Consider the following 22,307-nt stretch of genomic DNA (forward strand, 5'->3'; position numbering starts at 1 on the left):
GATAATAAATAGGCAAAAATAATCTAAGGAAAAAATGTTTTTAATGCTCTTATTTTGGGCGTCACGGTGGCACAGTGGGTAGCACAATCTCCTCACAGCAAGAAGGTCACTGTTTCGAGCCTCAGCTGGGTCAGTTGGCATTTCTGTGTGGAGTTAGCATGTTCTCCCTTTGTTCATGTGGGTTTCCTCCGGGTACGCCGGTTTCCCCCACAAGTCCAAAGACATGCGCTATAGGGGAATTGGGTAGGCTAAATTGGCTGTAGTTTATGTGTGTGAATGGCAGTGTAGGGGTGTTTCCCAGTGATGGGTTGCGGCTGGAAGGGCATCTGCTGTGTAAAACATGTGTTGGATAAGTTGGTGGTTCATTCCGCTGTGGCAACCCCAAATTAATAAAGGGACTAAGCTGAAAAGAAAATGAATGACTGAATGAAATGCTCCGACTTTGCATAAATAAATGGGTAACATTTTATAACAAGGTTGTATGCTCTTACTAACATTAACAAACAATGAACAATACATTGGGTACAGTATTTGTTCATGTTAGTTAACTTTAGTTAATGAAAATGCAGTTGTTTATTGTTCATGTTAACTCATAGTTAACTAATGTTAAAAATTATGAATTTGGATGTTAATTATGCATTACTAAATACTCAACTATGATTAATAAATGCCGTACAAGTATTGTGCATAATTAGTTTATTTTAGTAATAAATAAATTAATATAAATCATTATTTTTAATTATATATATTTAATTATAATAATATTTATTAATTAATAATGAAAGCTTACTGTAAAGCTTTTTCCAATAAATGTTTTAAAATATACAAAAAATAGCTAATATATATATATATATATGCACACACACACACGTACACACACACACACACACACGTACACACACACACACACACACACACACACACACACACACACACACACACACACACACACACACACACATATATATATATATATATATATATATATATATATATATATATATATATATATATATATATATATATATATATATTTACATTTACATTTAGTCATTTAGCAGACGCTTTTATCCAAAGCGACTTACAAATGAGGACAAGGAAGCAATTTACACATCTATAAGAGCAACAGTGAATAAGTGCTATAGACAAGTTTCAGGTGTGTAAAGTCTAAGAAGCAAAGCATTTGTTAAAAAAATTTTTTTATATATATATATATATATATATATATATATATATATATATATATATATATATATATATATATATATATATATATATATTTTTTTTTTTTTTTTTTTTTAGAAAGTATTTGTAAATACATTCTGCTGTGGCAACCCCAGATTAATAAAGGGACTAAGCCGAAAAGAAAACGAATGAATGAATTTGTAAATATATATATTTATAATATATAATTGTTTTTTTTTTGGAAAACACACACACACACACACACACACACACACACACACACACACACACACACACACACACACACACACACACAATGTATTAATATTATATAACAATAGGCTATTGAATAATAAATATTATAACATTTAATTTCATTTGGTTTTAAACATTTCTTAAATCATTTAACTGGCTCATTTTTAGTAAGTTTACATTTTTTATTATTTTTTTATTGTAACATTTTAACAGCACAAAAATATACATGCCAGGGGGTAAGCATAAATCAAATACAAATATACAGAATGTACATATGTAATAATCAAATAAATACATTGTAGAGTCACAAAGTTTTAAAGTGCGTAGGGCTTTCTTATTTACAGAGTCTCTGATACTACTAATATATAAGCATAATTCAGTCATCAATACCTTAAAATTCGGTTTCTTATTGGTAAATTCACGTTTATGAATGTGAAATTTTGTTAGCAAAATAAGTAAATTTATTAAATAAATTTTCCTCTTGGCTAGGGTACATAGTAAAGCCAAAAGGTTCATTTTCCCACAACAATAAGAGAGATTTAGAACACTGAAAATTGTTATTAATACATTTTTGCATCTCACTCTATAAGTTGACTGAGTATGCACAATAGTAAAATAAGTGTAAAGCAGTCTCATATATATGACATAAAATACAATTCACATCAATTACGTTTTTAAATTTTTGGAAATAATGTTTTACTGGATAAAATCTGTGGAGAAGTTTATAAGATATTTCTTTAATTTTATTTCTAACATGATATTTCTGTGGTAACAGACACACTTTTTTTCCAGCCAATCAATTGACCCTTTCATAAAGACATCCAATAAGATTGAATATAAGGTACAGTAATAATTTCTCTTTGGAAAAGGGTATGGATAGCTCAATTATTACTTTTAGTATTTATTGTAAAACAAGTTTTATCAACATAAGATTTAGTAATATTAAAAGGCGATGCATCGTCCTCCTTTTAGTAAGTACAAAATGAGCAGCATTCACTGAAATAATCCAATGTGCAGATGAGGATTTACACATTATCTGGCAACCAGTCCGTTACGGACACCTCTGAACATGTGCGTTGCCCTCCTATGTGATGGAGTGGGACTACAGCTTCCATCTATTCAAAATCCACTTATTTAACCGGTTTTTATATAATCTAGATATTTTGAATAAAATGTTTCAAATATTTTCCATAGAAAGATTTAGTCCATTCAAAATACAACTTTAGCAAATATTAGCGGAACTACAAACATCGCCTGGTGGTCACGTTTCCACCCGGAAACACTTAGTGCTACACATCCTCCGGGATCAGCTGTGAGCGACCTGTCTTTTTCTCCTCGATTAAACTTTTATTCAGGTATGTTTCGCTTAACAGACGTGGTCATTTATATCGTGTTAAACAGTACACCAAAGCGCTAGTGTTTTAAAAGCAACCGTGTGACTGACAGGTTTGTTACGTCACTCATAGGAGTTCAGCTAACCCGAGCAACAGGGAATCACAGTGTGCTTCAGATTGAATCGAGTAAAAGTTGAACACGTTTCATTTCTGTTATTGAAGGTAAAAGATGCCCAAGAAGAAGACTGGAGCTCGGAAGAAGGCTGAGAGCAGAAAGGAGCGGGAGAAGCAGAGTCGCGCGAATAGAGAGACTGTGGATGTGGCCAAACACCCGTGTAACGCCGCCATGGTGAGACATTTCAGGCCTCCACATGATTAATTACGGCTGTTACACACTTTAAAATTAATAAATCATCTTTACTTTACACAGTGATTTTAAATTAATATCTAAAGTGCTGATCATTTAACCCTTTTGTGCTGTTGGGGATGTTTTATCCACTCTGGGGTGATTTTGAATCTTAATTTGTCCACATCTTTCTCTTTGTTTAAGCAAATGGAAAAATAAAATGGTGAAACATCTTATTTTGACACATTTTTATAAAAAGTTTTTGGAATATGTTGAAAAAAAAAAAACTAATTTTGAAAAAAAAATACACCCTGGGCAAATTTACTACCCTTTTGTTATGTTGGTGGCTGTTTTTGCCCCATTGACTTCCATTATAATGACATCTTTTGATTGCAAAGCTATGACACCATATAGTCATGCATTCTTGATTGTTGGTGCTTTAGCCTGTTGAGAAGAGGTAAAATTAATAGTTTTTACAGTTTTTATCTATGTTTTTATTTTATTTAAATCAGCAAATGATATGTGTTACGATCAATATCACTATAGTGCATAATGCATTTAGAATTGAAGTAATATAAATTAGTTTAACATTGCATAGCTGTGAATTGGGAATATTTTTTTAAATCAGCAAGTGCATTATGATCAATACCACTTTAGTGCATTAATATATATAGAATTTTAGTAATACGAGTATTTGAACATCGCCATAATATGAAATTGGAGTAAACGGTGCTTCATTTTAATGTAAGACATGTATTAAATGTACAACAAATTTAAAAAGGATCTCATAAAATGCAAATTAATATATATTTTTTTGTTACATGAGTAGTTACCATTTTATGTTAACATTATAAACATATTGGACCCGTTTTATATAAAATAAAAAGTATAAAACAAAGGAGATATTCTCTATAAACATTTATTGTTTTATTTTCAAGCCCAAAGTAATTAAATATATATATTTAAAATGTATTTTAAAGCTCTACCTAATTTGCATCCAAGCTGAAATTGTAACGTTGCAACATGTTTCTATTTTACTGCAAGTTGTTGTTGTTAGTTTGGTATATTAATGTACTGACCAAACCTTGTTTTGATTTCCATTTTTAGGAGTGTGACAAGTGTCAAAGGTAATTTAAGTATTTCTGATTAAGTATTATCCCAGTTTATTATTTAACTGTAGAAATAATCACGTTTTATCTTTCTGTGTTGTCAGGAGGCAAAAGAACAGGGCGTTCTGCTATTTCTGCTCATGGGTGCAGAAACTTCCCATGTGCGCACAGTGTGGTGAGGATACTCACTTCCTCCTGCTCACCCCCAAACACACACTCAGTATAATACACAATCAGCATCTTTCTGTCTGTCTAGTCTTCTGTAACTTGCTCTGTTTGTTTGCTCATATGGAAAAAATCAAAACAAACCATAAGAACTCAATCATGGTTTCTGCAACATTAATCTTTCCATGGCGGGGCGCCACACCAAAATTCATCCTGCCACGGCTACATTACAGCCTCATTCAAAACATTCAGTCATTGTTTTTTTTTCTTAATAGCAGGTTATAATCGCACCAAAATGTATTAAGGGGTAAGTGAATTACAACAGCACAGACTTTTCTGTAAGCGTAGCAGTGCTGTGGCTCAGAGGCTACAAATAATTGATTAGTTATGAATTAATTAATTATTCATAAATAATTAATTCACCTCCGCTTATGACGACGATGCCATCGTTCATCGCGATGTTTCACATTAGACATCATACTATGCCAAATTGGTCGACATTGCCCAACCCTGATATATATATGGACATGGATGGATCATTTCTCGATGGTGAACCCTGGCAAAGAAGTGATTAATGTTGTATACCTCTTCATTTTTACATCTGATCTACACATTCTCTGACCATCTGATATGTCACACTTAGATTCAGAAGTCCCGTAACTCATTCAGTACATCCGCTAGAGTTTCTTTTACTGTAATACAACTAAAACACAGACTGCGGTAAAAACTCAATGGCAGGGATGTTCAAATTCATAATATGATTCATGAACTCGTCTTAAATGTGTCCATAAAAATTCTCAAAAATGTTAGAAACTTAAACTGATGAAATAAAAGGTGCCCTGGGCAACACTGAGAGAAGCAGCACATGTCTATTTGTTTTAAGCAGCACTTCTGTTGATTTGTGTGTGATTCTGTATTCAAAGGCAAAACTAAATGTATGAAGTCTTCAGACTGCGTCATAAAACATCCCGGCGTTCACAGCACCGGAATGGGGATGGTGGTACGTATGAAACACTCCTCACTGTAAACACTGATAGCAGCAAATGTCTTCTTTTTACATGCATTATACTGGAAATCACTGCTTTTGAGATGCATAGGAGTACAGATGATCAATTTTCTCCAGGTTTCATAGTTCCATATTTATATAAACTATTTTATTTTTAATTATAAATATAATTATTTTTATACATGGATAAAATTATATATAAATAAACTCAAATATATACAGTCGGAGTCAGAATTATTAGACCCCTGAATTATTAGCCCCTGTTTGTTTATTTTTTTTCCCCAATTTCTGTTTAACAGAAGATGAATTCAATACATTTCTAATCATTATAGTTTTAATAACTCATCTCTAATAACTGATTTATTTTATCTTTGCCATGATGACAGTAAATACTATTTGACTAGATATTTTATAAGACACTTCTATACAGCTTAAAGTGACATTTAAAGGCTTAATTAAGGTTAGGTTAGGATAATTAGGCAAGTTCTTGTATAATGATGGTTTGTTCTGTAGACATTCGAGAAAAAATATAGCTTAAAGGGGTTAATAAATTTGACCTTAAATTGGATTTAAAAAAAATTATAAACTGTTTTTATTCTAGCCAAAATAAAACAAATAAGACTTTCTCCTGAAGAAAAAATATTATCAGACATACTGTGAAATTTTCCTTGCTTTGTTAAACATCATTTGGGAAATATTTAAAAAAGAAAAGAAAAATAAATAAATAAATCAAAGGAGGGCTAATAATTCTGACTTCAACTGTATGTTCATATTTGTATGTGTATTTATATAATAATTAAGTACAGTTTTATCATTTTTGTATGCTATTTACTCCTTTTGACAGCTATATATATATTATTTTGAATTGTTTTATTAATTATTCTAAGAGTACAAGAAGTGAAACTAAATAAACATGAGAAATGCTGCTTTGGCAACTATAGCTTAAATAGTATTTAATGGTTTTTGTTAAGTTCAACAGTCTGTTTCCTGTTTATAGGAGATTTTCTTGGCATCAGTCTGTTGTTTTTATAATTCAATCAGCACAGCTTTGACTTGAGCTGTTTTTACATGCAGCAGTGTTATCATTGAGTCCTACAGTTCAGTTTGTCAGAGTGAACAGAAGGATCTGTGTGTGTTGGTGTTGACGCAGGGGGCTATATGCGATTTCTGCGAGGCCTGGGTTTGTCATGGGAGGAAGTGTTTGAGTACTCATGCCTGCTCCTGTCCGCTCTCTGACGCAGACTGCATCGAGTGTGACCGCAGCGTTTGGGAACACGGTAAAGAGTGTGGGCACACACATACAATCATGTCTAATACCGAACTAATAGTTATGATCATTTCCTGAAAATGTCACATTTGCATTGCATTGATGATAGAGAAAACAACATTGGTGTGCAATTTATTTCATTCAGAAGTAAAATAGGCTAACAAATCAGCTTTATAGAACAATAATTCAAGTAAGAAAAAGGTTTTTAGATATTATAAATGTATACATTTCATATATTAAGTATGATTTATTTTATGTTGGTCAGGTCGACATTTTTTGCTTTAGTATGCAGATTGACTTGTATTTTATGTTTGTCAGAATTCTGCAGATTTTTAGCCCATCATTCATTCTGTTTATTTACTTGTGTAAATGTGAATAAATTTATATTTATTCAGTTTTTAAATAAATTTCAGTAATAATAATGACTAATATGAAACTATTCATGACTTATTTACAATACAGTTTGTAAAGTAATAGTTTCTGTCTTTTAGTAGATATATTATATAGAAGACTTGCTTTGTTTACCAAATAAAGTGGATCTAATTGTATTTGCATTAGCCGCGTTTCCACTATCACGTCTAAAGCGAGCGAGCCAGGGCGAGCCAAGGCCAGTCGCGTTTCCACTATCACTTCCGGGGCGTAATCGGGCCAAAGCGGGGCTTCTTTGGGGCCAGCGTCCGGCCTTTTTCGGCCCGCTGAATACCTTGGGCCAAGGAGGGCCAACTGGGGCGAGGTTACGTACAAAGGCGGAGTTTTCCTGTCAGGTAAAGAGGAGACAAGATGCTTTCTTCCCTTACATTTGTTTTGCTATCGCGCTTGATCAACTCACTAAGAAAAATCTGTGTTTGAAGTAAATGCCGCCGAACTCGAATGTCCTTATCCAGGGATCGCTGTCTGGCCTTACACCAACAGACCACAAACAGTAAAAAAGCAATCGCTTCAGTGTTCTCCATCTTCCAGCTCTCGTAGTGATGCCAGGTTGTGTTTGTGGTTATAATTTGAGTTTTTTGTTCCCGCTGAAGTGGGCGGGTTGTGTGACGGGTTGTGTGACGTTTGATTCGGGGGACGTTCTGGGGGCGGTGTTTGCGTGACGCGCTGCGAGCAACTAGCCCGACAGTGGAAACGCGACATGATTTCGACCTCATTTCTCAACCTCCCGGGCTATTGGCCCGGCCTGGCCCGATTAAAGCCCTGGCTCGCACTGGCCCGATAGTGGAAATGCGGCTATTGTAAACATTAAATAAAAGTTAAAAAGGTATTACTTATTATTTCCCATATTAAGTTTTTAGTTACAATACTTACAAAATCATTCCGCATAAATCCGCAGATTTTTTTTTACAAAATTCTGTGCAGAAAAAGCAAAAAATGTCAGCAGATTCTGTCTGGCCCTAATCATTACTATTGGACTGTGAAGAGACTTTCAACCAGCACAACAATAATGTTTCTGAAGACAATCAGCTACTGCACCTTTAAGGTTTAAAAAAAAAAAGCAAAACTGAAACGAATAGATTTGTGAAATGCGCTTTACATATGTCTTGTTTTATACAGTATATAAGTGTGCACACTGCACTTCTTACTTGGATGAATTATAATATGTTATTCACACTGGAAAGTAAGTCACAGCACATTTTAGATGATAAAAAGGTTTATCGTCTTGAAAAAGAGGACTGCACTGTAAAAACAGACTTGCAGTAATGATCAGAATAAAGAAAGCTTTAAAATCTTGTTTACATGAAATCATCAGCATTACGAACGTCATGATGTCTAACAGGATGTATTTGTTCAGTTAGTCAGCATTGTAGGCCCACTACTACAATAAAAACTACAAAGCTTTCATCATTAAAATAACCACTTAAATGTCAGATTATTGGCAGATTTAATCATTTATGTGTGTTTTATGCAAGTATTCTGCTCTACTTCTGTGTAAATATATACATTTAAATTGCACCAAACTATTATTTTTACAAGTAAAAAATTGCAAGCTTTTGCAGACCTTTTTTTAGTGAAATGTAATTGATTTAACTTTTTCCACATTAATTAAAAGTACAACAAACTGCTGTTTAGTTAAAAATAAAGGTGATTTCCTGTAAATGTTGGAGCATTTGCTTGATTCTGTAACTGGAGAATGATTAAGTGTGTGCATTTATGATGCTGGAGAAACTGACGGGTTTCTCTTTTTCAGGAGGCCGAATTTTCCGCTGCTCTTTTTGCCACAACTTTCTGTGTGAAGACGATCAGTTCGAGCATCAGGCCAGTTGTCAGGTCTTGGAAGCAGAGACTTTCAAATGTATGTCTGACTTTATTGTTATATAAATATTCTTCTGTACCAACTAGCCATGGGTGGAAATAACATTGTGATGGGATGATAATCTTGGATCAAAATATCAAAATATTGTGATTACTGCTGTAAATAGTATCTTATTTTTAAATGTCTGGGTAAAAACTACTTTTCACCATTGAAGAACATCAGAAATATTTTGTAACAGTAAACATGTCAATTCAAATAAATCATTGACTTCTGCTGTCTTCATTAGTTTCAAATAGTAAAAAAAAAATAAAATAAAATATATATATATATAATTTTTTTTGTTATTTATTTTATTTATTTATTTTTTCTTTGGCTGTAAAGTAAAGCCACTGCACTGTTCAGCAGGCTGGGATGTTGGATTATAAGCTATTTGTTTTTCAAATGTTTGTTAAATCGTGGGCTGACGACAGCAGCATTTGATGTGGATAGTCATTTGCTGCTGGAGATACTGTTGCCCTAAATAAAATCCAACATAGAAAAAAGTAAAGCATACATAGTCAGAATTATTCGCCCCCTTTGATTTTATTTTATTTTTATTTTGGTTTTATTTTGATTTATTTTAGCTAGAATAAAAGCAGTTTTTAATTTTTTAAAATCCATTTTAAAGTCAAAATTTTTAGCTCCTTTAAGCTATATTTTTTCGATAGTCTACAGCAGTGTTTCCCAACCCTGTTCCTGAAGGCACACCAACAGTACACATTTTCAACCTCTCCCTAATCAAACACACCTGAATCAACTTATAACATCAGAAGAGACTCCAACACCTGAAGTTAATGGGTCAGAAAAGGGCCAGGAACAGGGTTGGGAAACACTGGTCTACAGAACAAACCATCGTAATACAATAACTTGCCTAATTACCTAATAATTCAGGGGGGCTAATAATTGACTTCAACTGTATATCACAGGAACAATTGAAGGGAAAGTAGTAGCAGTTTATAAACCTTGATTCTGGTTATCGTCTCATTCCTGGTATCAATAGCACTTATGTAACTTGGCCTGTTTTTCAATTTCAGGTTTGTCCTGTAATCGTCTGGGTCAGCATTCTTGTCTCCGGTGCAAGGTGAGGATTTTCATCAGTCTGAATTGTGTTTCTACATGAAATGTTGCAGAAACTGCAGCTTGAAATGCTGTGTGTTTTTTTTTTTTCCCCAGGCCTGTTTCTGTGATGATCACGCTCGGAGTAAAGTGTTCAAGCAGGAGAAGGGGAAAGCTCCTCCGTGCCCAAAATGTGGGCATGAAACTCAGGAGACCAAAGATCTCAGCATGTCCAGTGAGTCTGATCTTCACTACTACAGAAATCAGGGATGCTTATTTGATTCATTTTTTGCCCTCTCAATACTTAAGGCTGATTTATACTTCTGTCTCAAGCGCATGCGTATGGTCCGGCGCAGCTTTCGCACGGTAGCATAGCCCTCGCCATGGCTGACACGCACCTCTCAAAAAAATTTAACTACACATAACGACGAGTAGCACAAGCTTTGTGACTGGTCGGCTTGCTAACAGTGATGAGTGTGGGCAGTGCTGAGACCCATAAGCCCGATGGAATGAGTGTTCAAAAGTGTGGAGTCCCGTGGAGGAGCTCCAGATGTAAACTTTTGTTTTGTGTTTACCTTATGCTTAAAATTGTTGCACGTCCGCCGGCTCCTGCCTCAAAATGAGCAAGTTTGAGCTACTTGTACATTAAGGTAGCATTCAGAAAAAACAAATCACCCGTGAAGTAACTCGACACATAAAAACGTATTGCCAGCCAGCGTTTCGGAAGTGTTATTACAAAGCAACACAAACCGCACGCAGAAGTATATATGCATGGCTTCACACAAGGCATGGGTCATGCCGATCACTTGATGCAGAAGTATAAACCTAGCTTTACATGTGCATTTTTATTGAAGGGGAAGGAAACCCTATTTGTGAGATGTAAGAATATTTTGACGATAAAACATTTTAATATGTATATATTCAATGATATTAGAGAACGTTTTAATTTAGGAAATACTGAAAGGGAAATGTGTAAAATGGAGAAATTTTAGAATATTAATATACTTTTTATTTCAACTGAATGACCCTTTTTATCAGTTTATTTGTATGTTTTTTTGTGTAATGAATGATTAAGAAACAGTTAAGATTGTAAACGATTAAACTTTTAGTACAAGTGTTGCCATTAGGTCAGGAAAACATTAGGTCAGGCAAATTAGCTTGAAAGTCTTGCAATTTTAGTAGTAAAAATGTGTATGAACCAAGGGTATTATAGTTAACGAAAACGAACGTAAAAACGTAAACTAAAATGTTAAATAATTGTCGTTAACTGAAATAAAAATGAAAAAACTAACTGAAACTGTATTGTGTACATATAAAACTAACTGGAACTAACTAAATTTATAGTAAAACCTCCTTCGTTTTCGTCTTTGTATTTAATACATAATCTTAATGTAAGCCTTTTAGAAGTAAATATAATTCGCGCTTCAGGTGTTTGACCCATACGGCACCTCAGAGTCTGAAGTCCTGCTGCCATTGGCCAGAACGAGCTGGTTCTCCTCCAGTCATCCTCGCTGTTGCTCCCGCGACAAAAACAACGAGTTCACATGACAGCAGCACAGTGACAGCATTAAATACAGACACTTAAAACTATTACTTTAACACATTTGTGCCCAATAATGGGTTTTATTTCTGGATCGCGATCGCGAACGAATCTTTTTACCGGATCTTCTAGTTCTAGTTCACCAAATCGACTTGAATCATTTGAAATGATTCGCGTCTCCAGTAAACACTTATTAATAAACGACTTATTTTAACAACCTTAATACCCCCTTCTGACTTTAAATAATCCAATATATACTCTTATTCAGTTATTAATACAGTAACGTTACACTGAGATCAAAATTGAGAAGCGGTTAACCGATAATACTATAATAATGGGTGATTCAGTGAACCGAACACAAACAGTACATGACAGCCTGCTGTGACACTAATAACACATAATAACAGTAACACAAGTTTGCCCATGTATAAATATCATTATAACTATATTGTAAATATTATTATAACTAGGCCTACAACAACCTGACAATCAAAAACTAAATGACATGATATCACAGGCGATTGTCTTCTGAGTGCACCAGACATGAATGACACTCCTCATAGAGCTTGAGAAGCACACAGTACTGTATGATCTATATCATTTGTAAAGAAACAGCGTAGGGGGAGGTAGCCGCGAGCCTTGGTGCAGATGAAAAGTTTTTTTAAAAGTGTATTTGTATATAGAGAGAGACATGTAACTAGATAGAATCTCTGCTGCAGCTGCCAAAGAGCTGCGCGCTGCAGACGCAGCTGGTGTGAAAGGCAAACGCCTGCGTGCTGCTTCTGCTCTCCATACGCACTGTGCACGCTCTGCGCACGCACTGCTTTCGCTTGCGTTGTGAAACAGGCGTAAGGCTGCTGTCTTGTGGGCTGTTGTATTTGAGTTTGAGGATGGGTAGATGGTAGTGGTAGATGATAGTGTTCATGTGTCCTCTGAATACATGTTTCAGAATGTATGAGTATTTTAGTATACAATATTTATTCTTTTGAATCTTACACCAAACAAATATCCTTACTTAAAAAAAAAAAAAAAAAACTAATAAAAACTAAACTAAAACTAAGCCATTTTAAAATATAGAAACTAAATTAAAACAAGTAAATCTCTCTTTAAAAACTAATTAAAACTAACTTAATTTGAATACAAAAAGTCAAACTGAAACAGAAACTAAAACTAATGAAAAATCCAAAACTACTATAACCTTAGTATGAACTCTAAAAGTAGCAGCAGATGTTTGGCAAGAACAGTATGATTGATTACTCCTGCCATATCAATGAGGTTTACGCCTTGAAATTCAGTCTACTCATCTTAAACAGCGTGATAACATGTTGGTAAATGTTTCCACGATGTGTTTCAAACCAAAAAAAGCACAATACAGACATTGTGCAGCTCTATCAGTGATAGTAGCAGCGGGTGTTTGGCACTAACCGGATGATTGATTCTTCCTGCAGCCCGAACACACAAATTTGGCCGTCAGAGCGGAGCAGATGATGATGATGATGGGTACGGTGCATCAGGATACAGCTCTTACTGGAAAAATCTGGAATCTGGAGGAGGAGGAGGAGGAGGATATCTGGATGAAGATGACATTGAGGAGGAGGACGATGATTATGATGAGGAGGAGGATGATGAAGAGGATGAAGAAGAGGATGATGATGATGAAGAAGAGGAGGCCGAGGTCCAGGATTCACTCTCTAATCTGAGTATAGGAGCAAGTGGAAAAGCACAATAGAAGGTCAGATATACACTGTAAACAATATCTGTTGATTAACAGTTTCTGTATTTGTGTTTATTTATGGTTGTGAATTGCATTAAAGGATGTTGATCTCTGCTCTGTCGACTCTTGATGTTGAAAATTCAGCTCTACAGTTTAACAAAGTGACCTTTTTTTGACAATTTAAGTAGTTTGAATGAATATAATGTATAAGAAATCATATATAGAGAAATAAGTCAACATTGAATATATAGAAATACTTAACATTGAAATAAAACTGGCAGTTTATTACAAAGTTTTGTAGCGAAATGTACAACACCAACCCAGATGATATCACTTTATGCTATACCAAATGTTAATAAAACTCACTTTTTTCAACTTTTCAAGGTTAGAAGTTGTTTGAAGAAGGATCAAGCACCTTATATGAATAATGCAATTCAAACGCATAAATAAATAGGGAAAAATAAAAACATGAACAACAAAATATGGAAAACTGCTAATTTGTGTATTTTTTACAGTGTAGAGGGAGATTTAGTGTCATGGAAATAAACGCGAGCTTTACCGTGTCTGATATTTGGCCTTTTACTAAATGTCTAATGATATAGAGATGTGAAATGATATTTCTGACACCTTTTTGAATTTCAAATATATCTGAAGAAATGTTTTTTTAAAAGTCAGTGGTCTTGTTTTCTTTTTAAATAGGTCTTTTATGCATTTAATTCACTTTTATAAGGGGTTTAAACACAGTAGTGTGGCAGCAGTCAGTGAATATAAACAGCTTCTAATGGTCAATATGATTTAATTGTAATTTTAATAACCACACTCGCTAAAAACACTGCAGAAACACTCTGATTGACATTCTCTCTTTGTGCGTGTCATCAGAGGGGGAAAGTCCCGCCCATTAGTGACCATCTCTTCCTCATTAGCATAGACAGCCCTGGGTGAGAAGCAGCCGTCTGTTATTAGAGTTTTGACCTGCTGAAGATAATGTCAGCAACTAAGAGGATTATATATGTCAGGCATGTGATCAGCCGAGGACAAAAGGAAGACGAGACCCCGCCCCCTTCAAAAAAAAAAAAAGAATAATAATTATATGTCCTAATATGCGTCCTGCGGCTGTATTTATAATGTACACAGAGTGCATGTGGTCATGACATGCAAATGTGAATGCGGAAAAAGTGTACACAGCCGCACGCATTCAAATAGATTTCATCTTTCATATTGTCAGCGGTTTCGTCGCATTATAAGGCTACACAATATCCTTATGTTAAATACGGAGTAGCCTAAGTAGGTCAACAATTACATCCCTGAAAGAAGTCTGGAATATGGATAACGTTAGTCCTGTTGTGAATCTGCCACTAGGCTGACACATTTATAGCTCCGCCCTCTTCTAAAAAGAGCTCATTTGAATTTAAAGCAGCAGTCATCAAAACAGCATAATTGGGATCAAAGCCTAAAAGGGGCAGTTTCAAAGAGTTATGAAGACGCTTGTGTGAGGTGTGTTGTGTTGAAAACATGTTCTAGGGACATCTGAGACTTATTTTACAACTCCACTTTAATATAAAATGCAGACTAGACTCTCAAAAGATATTAATTAAATCGTGCAAGGATCTGAAAATGCAAAAAAAAACCAAGAAATGATGAAAAATTGCTTCATTCAACTACGTTCAAATATATACATGCATGTAGAAATGCATGTTCAGAATTGCAATGAACTCACATTTTCTACTCGATGGTTTTACATTTACGCCAACAGGTGTCAGTATTAAGCACACTAACTGCAGTCACATTACACAAAGCTGTTTGTCTTGTGTTTTTCTCCCTCAGTCTCATGTGTCACTGTGTATTAAACCGTCTTGAATTTTTACACAGATTTCTAATGAGTTCTTTTTGATGGTTTTATCTGCCAGGGGCTTCTATTGTTTATTTATATTGCTTGATATTGTTCATTCACGCATTTTCTTTTCAGCTTAGTCCCTTTATTAATCTGGGGTTGCCACAGCAGAATGAACCGCCAACTTATCCAGCATTAGGGTTGGTATCGTTTGGGGTTATTTCAATAGCAGTGCTAAATCGATACTTTTTAAAACGATACTTGTGCCAAAAACGTGCCTGAACCGATACTTTAGACACACAATTATTCTGCAAAAAATATATATTTTTATCATTATAATTGAACAATATAAATATATACTTATAATAAGTTTAAAGTAAACATCAATATTCATATTATATATATTTGAATTGCATTAAAAAATTTCTTTTGTCATCAAAATCAGGGAACAGCTTTTTTTCTGGGTTTGGGGCTTGTGACTACTTTTACATAGACATCAGTGATCTAATGATTTGCCTTAATCTTAAGACAATAATATGATTCAGGTGTTAACATGAGTTGCTTTTTGAATGTTACATCCATGATTCCTAGTTAAATGTTACAGCACATAGATCCATTAACGTCACTGCGTCACCAGCCTATAAATGTTTCCTCCGCAGTTTCTATCTGTGGTCCTTTAAGATAATCAAAAATCACTGTTTACATGGTCGACTCTTGATCAGAGTATTGTCTTAATCATATTGAAATAGTATTAGTGTCCATCTAAACGTACTCGCTGACAGTGCCAGATGATGTCACAAGCTGTCAAAGACAGTCCGTTCCTCAGCTTTAAGTTGATTCCATGAGCGCTCACATTTCATCAGTTTGTTGTGTTTTCCCCCTTACATGCAACTTTTGTAAAGCATCTGCTGCATGTTGGTGTGTCAGAATCCTTGCTTGTAAAAATTAGCCATAATTTAGAATGCTCAGTTTAAGCAAATTAGATGAACGCAATCATACGTGTTGATGAAGAGAGTCGCTCACCGTATGCGCCGTACTGCGCGCTTTGCCTTCTATAAGAAACAAGAGCAAACTCCTGACATCATTGACCTCCGTATCCCTCAAAGCTGTTTAAAATGAAATATTTAGAATTAAATATTTAGAGATGGTGTGACACAACGAGTACTTATGTGTGTCTTTGATGCACCTCTTGATGCTTAAGGGCGTCACACACCAGATGCGCCGCTCAGAGCCGTGGCACGGCGTGAACATGACAGTTGATAGCATTACACACCAGATGCACACATTCGCATGTTATTTAAAATGAAACTATTCAGATGGCGCTCTGTGGCGCGGCAGAAATATGAAATATGGCTGGGCGCCTGCGGACGGCCGCCGAATTGCGAATTCTAAAGTGCAGCGCTTCTGGTGCGTGACTTGCTTTACGTTCTTGTCGCAGCACCAGTGGCACCGGAATTAGGCAATGAAATTTATATGCTGATTCGGTCCGGTGCATACCGGTTCAAAAGGTATCGGTGCCGTAATGAAGCATATGTTTTTTTATGTAGCGGATGCCCTTTCAGCTGCAACCCATCAATGGGAAACATCCATACACACGCTCATACACTATTAATTTTAGCATACCCAATTCACCTGTACTACATGTCTTTGGACTTGTGGGGGAAACCGGAGGAAACCACACGAACGCAGGGAGAACATGCAAACTCCACACAAAAATGCCAACTGACCCAGCCGAGGCTTGAACCAGCGATCTTCTTGCTGTGAGGCGAACGTGCTACCCACTTCGCTACCCTGCTTGATATTGTAATCACATCTATAGTTTAGTGTAGGTCTTATAATGGTGTTGTTAGTATTGGCTAAATCTGCTACATTTATGCATTTAGCAGATACTTAATACTGTTAGAGAGCCAAACAACATTTGTAATGATACACTACACTCAAAAAAATTGCTGTATGTTTAAACTACTTATTTAAAATGAGCTGAAACAACACAATTCTTGAGATTTTGTTTTTGGGGTGGGACAACGTAATTATTTTGTGTTCAATCCTCCACTTAATTTAAGTTAAATTAATTGATTTGAGTTGTGACTATCAATGAATTGTGTAGAAGCCTGCACTTTTACAGTGCATGTCAAGACTTTTGTTTGATACCTCTATAAGGTAAATGGTAGTAGCTATAAAAAAATTAAGCATAACATCTGGTTATGTGATATTAACATAACTGCTTTTCCAATGTCAATTTCAAGAATGATGGGTCTTTGCATACTTTTAATCATATTTCTCCAACATAGTAACTTATTTAAAATGTTTACAAGTAATCATAAATGCAAACGCTAAGTGTAGATATAATTTATAATCACATAATTAATAATTATGAATACTCAAGTCATACATTGTACTACTAAACATGAATGTATTATTAATAGAACACTGCAGTTTTAGTTAGAATAACGCATTTTGTTTATTGTTTTGATTGGAACTAATATTTTATTTACATTGTCATTCTGAGACACTAGATGCAGTCTGAAGTAGTTTTGGTGCACGTTTATTATTACTAGTAACTTAACACCACTAGTCACGTGACGCCAACATGGTAGCATTTATGAAGGGCAACTTATATACACTAAATTTAATGGCTTTTCAAGTTCAAATGCAACACTAATACAAGATGACTTTGCATAAGCGTTTATTAATTGTAATTTTATTTCTCCAAAATGCCATTAATGTTTAGTTATTAAAATTGGAAATAAATGATTAGTGCATATTTAATTTATCTACATGTTTAATCAGTAAATTACAAAAATAATTATGAACAGTCAAGTAATATATGAAATAAAAAAATATACTAACATTTAAGAAATGGAAAGACTTCAATTTCATTTAGTACAAATACATATATTTACCATTTTGTTATTAGTTTCTTTTTCACTTTATTAATTTAATGCCACATGATCAAGATGTATATTAAAATAATTTAACTTTAGCTTACAGAAAAAAGGACGTTTAGATGGATTTAAAGGTTTTCAGTGCTATTTTGGTGTGATTTGTTCTAAAAGTTTACAAATAATTTAAAGTCATTTATAGGAGCTATGCCAAAAAGCTGGAAATCCAGTTTACTGCCAACAACCCTGCATCAGTGTGGAAAGGCCTGACTACAACCACAAGACACCATCCCCCAGAATCGACAGCAGTAAACATCTTGCAAACGAGCTAAATGTGTTCTACTATAGATTGTGACCCCCGACCAGACACCCCACACCTGTCCTGACCATCTCTCTACACAGCAATCAACACCTCCAGCCATCTCTCTTCAGTTCTGCCTTTAACACCATCGTCCAATCACTGCTCGAGTACAAAGTGACCCAGCTCTCTGTTCCTAGCTCTGTCTGTCAATGCATCACCAGCTTCCTGACAGATAGACAACAGCTAGTCAGAATGGGCAAAATCACATCTGACAGCCGCACCATCAGCACCGGTGCCCCCCAGGGATGTATTCTCTCCCCACTGCCTTTCTTCCTGTACACCAATGACTGCACCGCAAAAGACCCCTCCATCACGCTCCTGAAGTTTGCAGATCACACTACTGTTATCGGCCTCATCTGGAATGGTGACGAGTCTACATACAGACAGGAGGTGGAGCGGTTGGCTTTATAGTGCAGATGGAGTGGGACACGCTCAAAACGGTGGAGATGATGGTCTCTACTTAAAAAGAAACCCTCCTGTACTCCCACTGACGCCCACGGGAAAAGTTAATTCATTTATTCATTTTCTTTTCAGCTTAGTCACTTTATTAATCTGGGGTCGCCACAGCGGAATGAACCGCCAACTGTTCCAGCACATGTTTTACGCAGCGGATGCCCTTCCAGCCGCAACCCATCACTGGGAAACATCCATACACACTCATTCACTACGGACAATTTAGCCTTCCCAATTCACCTGTACCGCATGTCTTTGGACTGTGGGGGAAACCGGAGCACCCGGAGGAAACCCACGTGAACGCAGAGAGAACATGCAAACTCCACACAGAAATGCCAACTGACCCAGCCGAGGCTCGAACCAGCGACCTTCTTTACAGAAGCCTTAATAATTACTTGTTTAACTAGTACGCTTTAATTTAAACCCCTATACCGTTTATGTTTATACTGTTTGTTAATTTGTTATTTTATATATAATAATTATTTTGTGGATAATTATATGGCTTAGTATTTGACTTATTATATGCTGGACATGTCTCTGAAAGATTATAAGTTTTAAAAAATAGCACGCTTATTTTGTGTGTTTTACAATCATGCTACTAAAAATTACGCTGGATGACATCAAGTGCAATAGTAAAACAGGCAAACAATGAAAATTAAATAAGAAAATTAATAATTATTATTAATAAAAGCAAAGTATAAAGGCAAAATGATCAAATAAGATGATATTTGCGAAGTCCTTTTCAAAATTTTCAGGTTTTTACACTTACTGTAAACATTAAATTGTAATTAAAGTCACAAAGAAAGTTTTGCAAATTAGGTAATGATGATTACTCATTACAATAAATACATTAGAGGACCCAAAATGACTGCCTCGTTTTGTATAATTGTATTCTTTTGATCTCTCATTCTTGATACTGTAAGTTTGTGTTTCTGTTAACGTCTACTTGTACAATACCCCAGTTTAAAGATATCGTAGGGGAAGGGGTAGTTGAATGAATATATATATATATATATATATATATATATATATATATAAATATATATATATATATAAAATAATTTCAGCATGTATACTGTGTTAATAAATAAATAAATTGGCTTAATAGTAGCAAATGTCACCGCTAGTCGCGTAACATCAACATGGGAGCGCCCTGAGGACTGCGGTCAGTCCATCTGCGGTTCCGAGAGACACGGTCACTATCGGTGCTTTAAATTGTAATGCGCGTCTACTCTGTGTTTTGCGGTAGATTAAAGACGCGTGTGTTTAATGCGCTGCAGTTTTATAATCTTGTTTCACTTTTATTCGCGTAAATTAATTCAAATGAGGGATAATCAAAAATCGTCACTTTTGTTCATATTTGGGTATATAATAATCAGGAATGTGCATGTAGGCTATGCTACTATTCCTTTGTTTTGCTGTAATTATGTTTTATTTGCGAGTTTAAAACAAATTTAATAGTATTATAAGTCATTACCCGGCTGTTATGACTATTCACGTTTTCACCCGGTCATTAAGGGTCCTGTTTCTTTAAGAAACCTGCCTGGTTGATTTGTTATCACCTCCCCCCTTTTTTACTTCATAATTGGAGGTTTATGTAGTGCAAAGTAATAAAGAACAATTTAATACTTATGTAGAACAGTAATCTGGTGGAGATAGCAGAAAACAATTAGATTTTATTTTTGTTTATGAATTTTCTAATATGACTCTTCAGTAAAAACAATATTTTCCATGATTTTAGCGCGCTATTATTAAAATATGCAACAGTAATATGATATGAAAAGTGGACACAGTGGTACATCAGGACATGTAGAATAATAATCTGGTGGAGTTGGTAGAAAACAATTTGATTTAATTTTTTTATGACTTTTCTAATTTGACTCTTCAGTTAAAAAAACACTATTTTCCATGATTTTAGCACTCTATTATTAAAATATACAACAGTAATATGATATGAAAAGTGGGTACAGTGGTACATCAGGATATGTAGAATAATAATCTGGTGGAGTTGGCAGAAAACAATTTGATTTTATTTTTTTATGATTTTTCTAATATGCCTCTTCAGTAAAAAGTCAGTATTTCACATGATTTTGGTATGTTATTATTTAAATGTGATTGAAGTAGGGAAAATTAACATTCGTACAAAAAAAAATAGTTTTTTCATTAATTTAGCAACATTCCACATGAAAACGGGGAAAATATTAACAAAAAAAACACAAATAATCCAATAAAACAGTCATAATTGCACAGTAAACACCTAAATAATAAGTTGTGAATATGAAAAGAAATGTGAATGATCATAACAGCCGGGTAATGACTTATAATACTATTAATTTTGTTTTAAACTCGCAAATAAAACACATTTACAGCAAAACAAAGGAATAGTAGCATAGCCTACATGCACATTCCTGATTATTATATACCCAAATATGAACAAAAGTGACGATTTTTGATTATCCCTCATTTGAATTAATTTACGCGAATAAAAGTGAAACAAGATTATAAAACTGCAGCGCATTAAACACACGCGTCTTTAATCTACCGCAAAACACAGAGTAGACGCGCATTACAATTTAAAGCACAGATAGCGTGACCGTGTCTCTCGGAACCGCAGATAGCGTGACCGCAGTTGAGTACTGCAAACCGCTCTATCCAAAATATACGCCTTTTACAAATGTCAAGATGATCCATAAAGACTCTACAATATTTTAATATGTGTCCAAGTATAATTGGCATTTCTTTATTTTTTTTAAATCGAGTAATTATCTTCAAAATGCTTATTTCTTAACGATTTTATCATAAGTTATTAAATAATCTTATCTCGAGCTCTCGTCACGTCAGTGGACTTATAACCTATGTCCCTGCTTCAACAGCCACGCTTCACTTACATTTATGTCGACGTTTTTATTCATTACAGTGAGTTTGGCAGCCCAAAACAACATATTGCCGAGTTACTACACATTACGCGCGTCAAAGTGAAAGCTCCAGGCTGTGGGCGGTGTGTGTCCGTGTGTGTGTGTCCGTGTGTGTGAGGGATTGTTTTCTGTAGATATCTGATCTGCGTATTCGGAGCAACAGAGGAAGAAGCCTTCAGTGCACACATATGGATTAATAGCAGTGATCATATATACAACCTCCATGACACGCTTCAAGGACTTTTGTACAACGAGAACATGTGAACTTCACGCTGTTGTGGTTGGCCTACCAACAATCTCGCTTCGATGATTTCAGTGACCCTCTTTCTCGTCTTCATCGCAGGATTGTGGATTAATAAGCCGCCCAAACTAAAGTCAATGGTAGGGAAATAAATGCACACTCACTGCTGCTCTCTCGTCTCATTAATCTCACTGTTGAACGTGCATTGAATAAAAGAAAGACTAAAGAGCTATATTTATCACTGTTGTAATCATGCACGAGCTATAAGATGACAAACAACTGTACTGTATATTTGAACAAGGCATGTTTAAACAGCAAAAAGCCAACATGTTGTGTTTAAAATGCATATACTTTGCGTAT

The 22,307-nt window shown here is 35.0% G+C and overlaps 2 protein-coding genes across 2 annotated transcripts in view; both read left to right on the forward strand.

Annotated features, from left to right (window-relative positions):
• The first annotated feature begins 2,693 nt into the window (after window positions 1-2,693).
• znf330 (zinc finger protein 330) lies at window positions 2,694-13,934 on the forward strand. The gene is made up of 10 exons (XM_056456460.1): window positions 2,694-2,795; window positions 2,997-3,123; window positions 4,228-4,247; window positions 4,334-4,404; window positions 5,318-5,394; window positions 6,551-6,677; window positions 8,850-8,954; window positions 9,989-10,035; window positions 10,128-10,245; window positions 12,999-13,934. Exons 2-10 carry the CDS (start codon window positions 3,004-3,006, stop codon window positions 13,277-13,279), a joined length of 966 nt encoding a protein of 321 aa, XP_056312435.1. The 5' UTR covers window positions 2,694-2,795; window positions 2,997-3,003; the 3' UTR covers window positions 13,280-13,934.
• Window positions 13,935-21,796: 7,862 nt separating this feature from the next.
• The window catches only part of il15 (interleukin 15), a 23,956-nt gene continuing 23,445 nt past the window's right edge, over window positions 21,797-22,307 (forward strand). Inside the window, exon 1 of the mRNA XM_056456461.1 lies at window positions 21,797-22,087. Within this exon, the coding sequence (XP_056312436.1) occupies window positions 22,013-22,087 (75 nt within the window). The 5' untranslated portion in view covers window positions 21,797-22,012. The remainder of the gene's footprint in view (window positions 22,088-22,307) is intronic.

This window comes from Danio aesculapii, chromosome 1 (assembly GCF_903798145.1).
Source record: "Danio aesculapii chromosome 1, fDanAes4.1, whole genome shotgun sequence".
Lineage (NCBI taxonomy): Eukaryota > Metazoa > Chordata > Actinopteri > Cypriniformes > Danionidae > Danio > Danio aesculapii.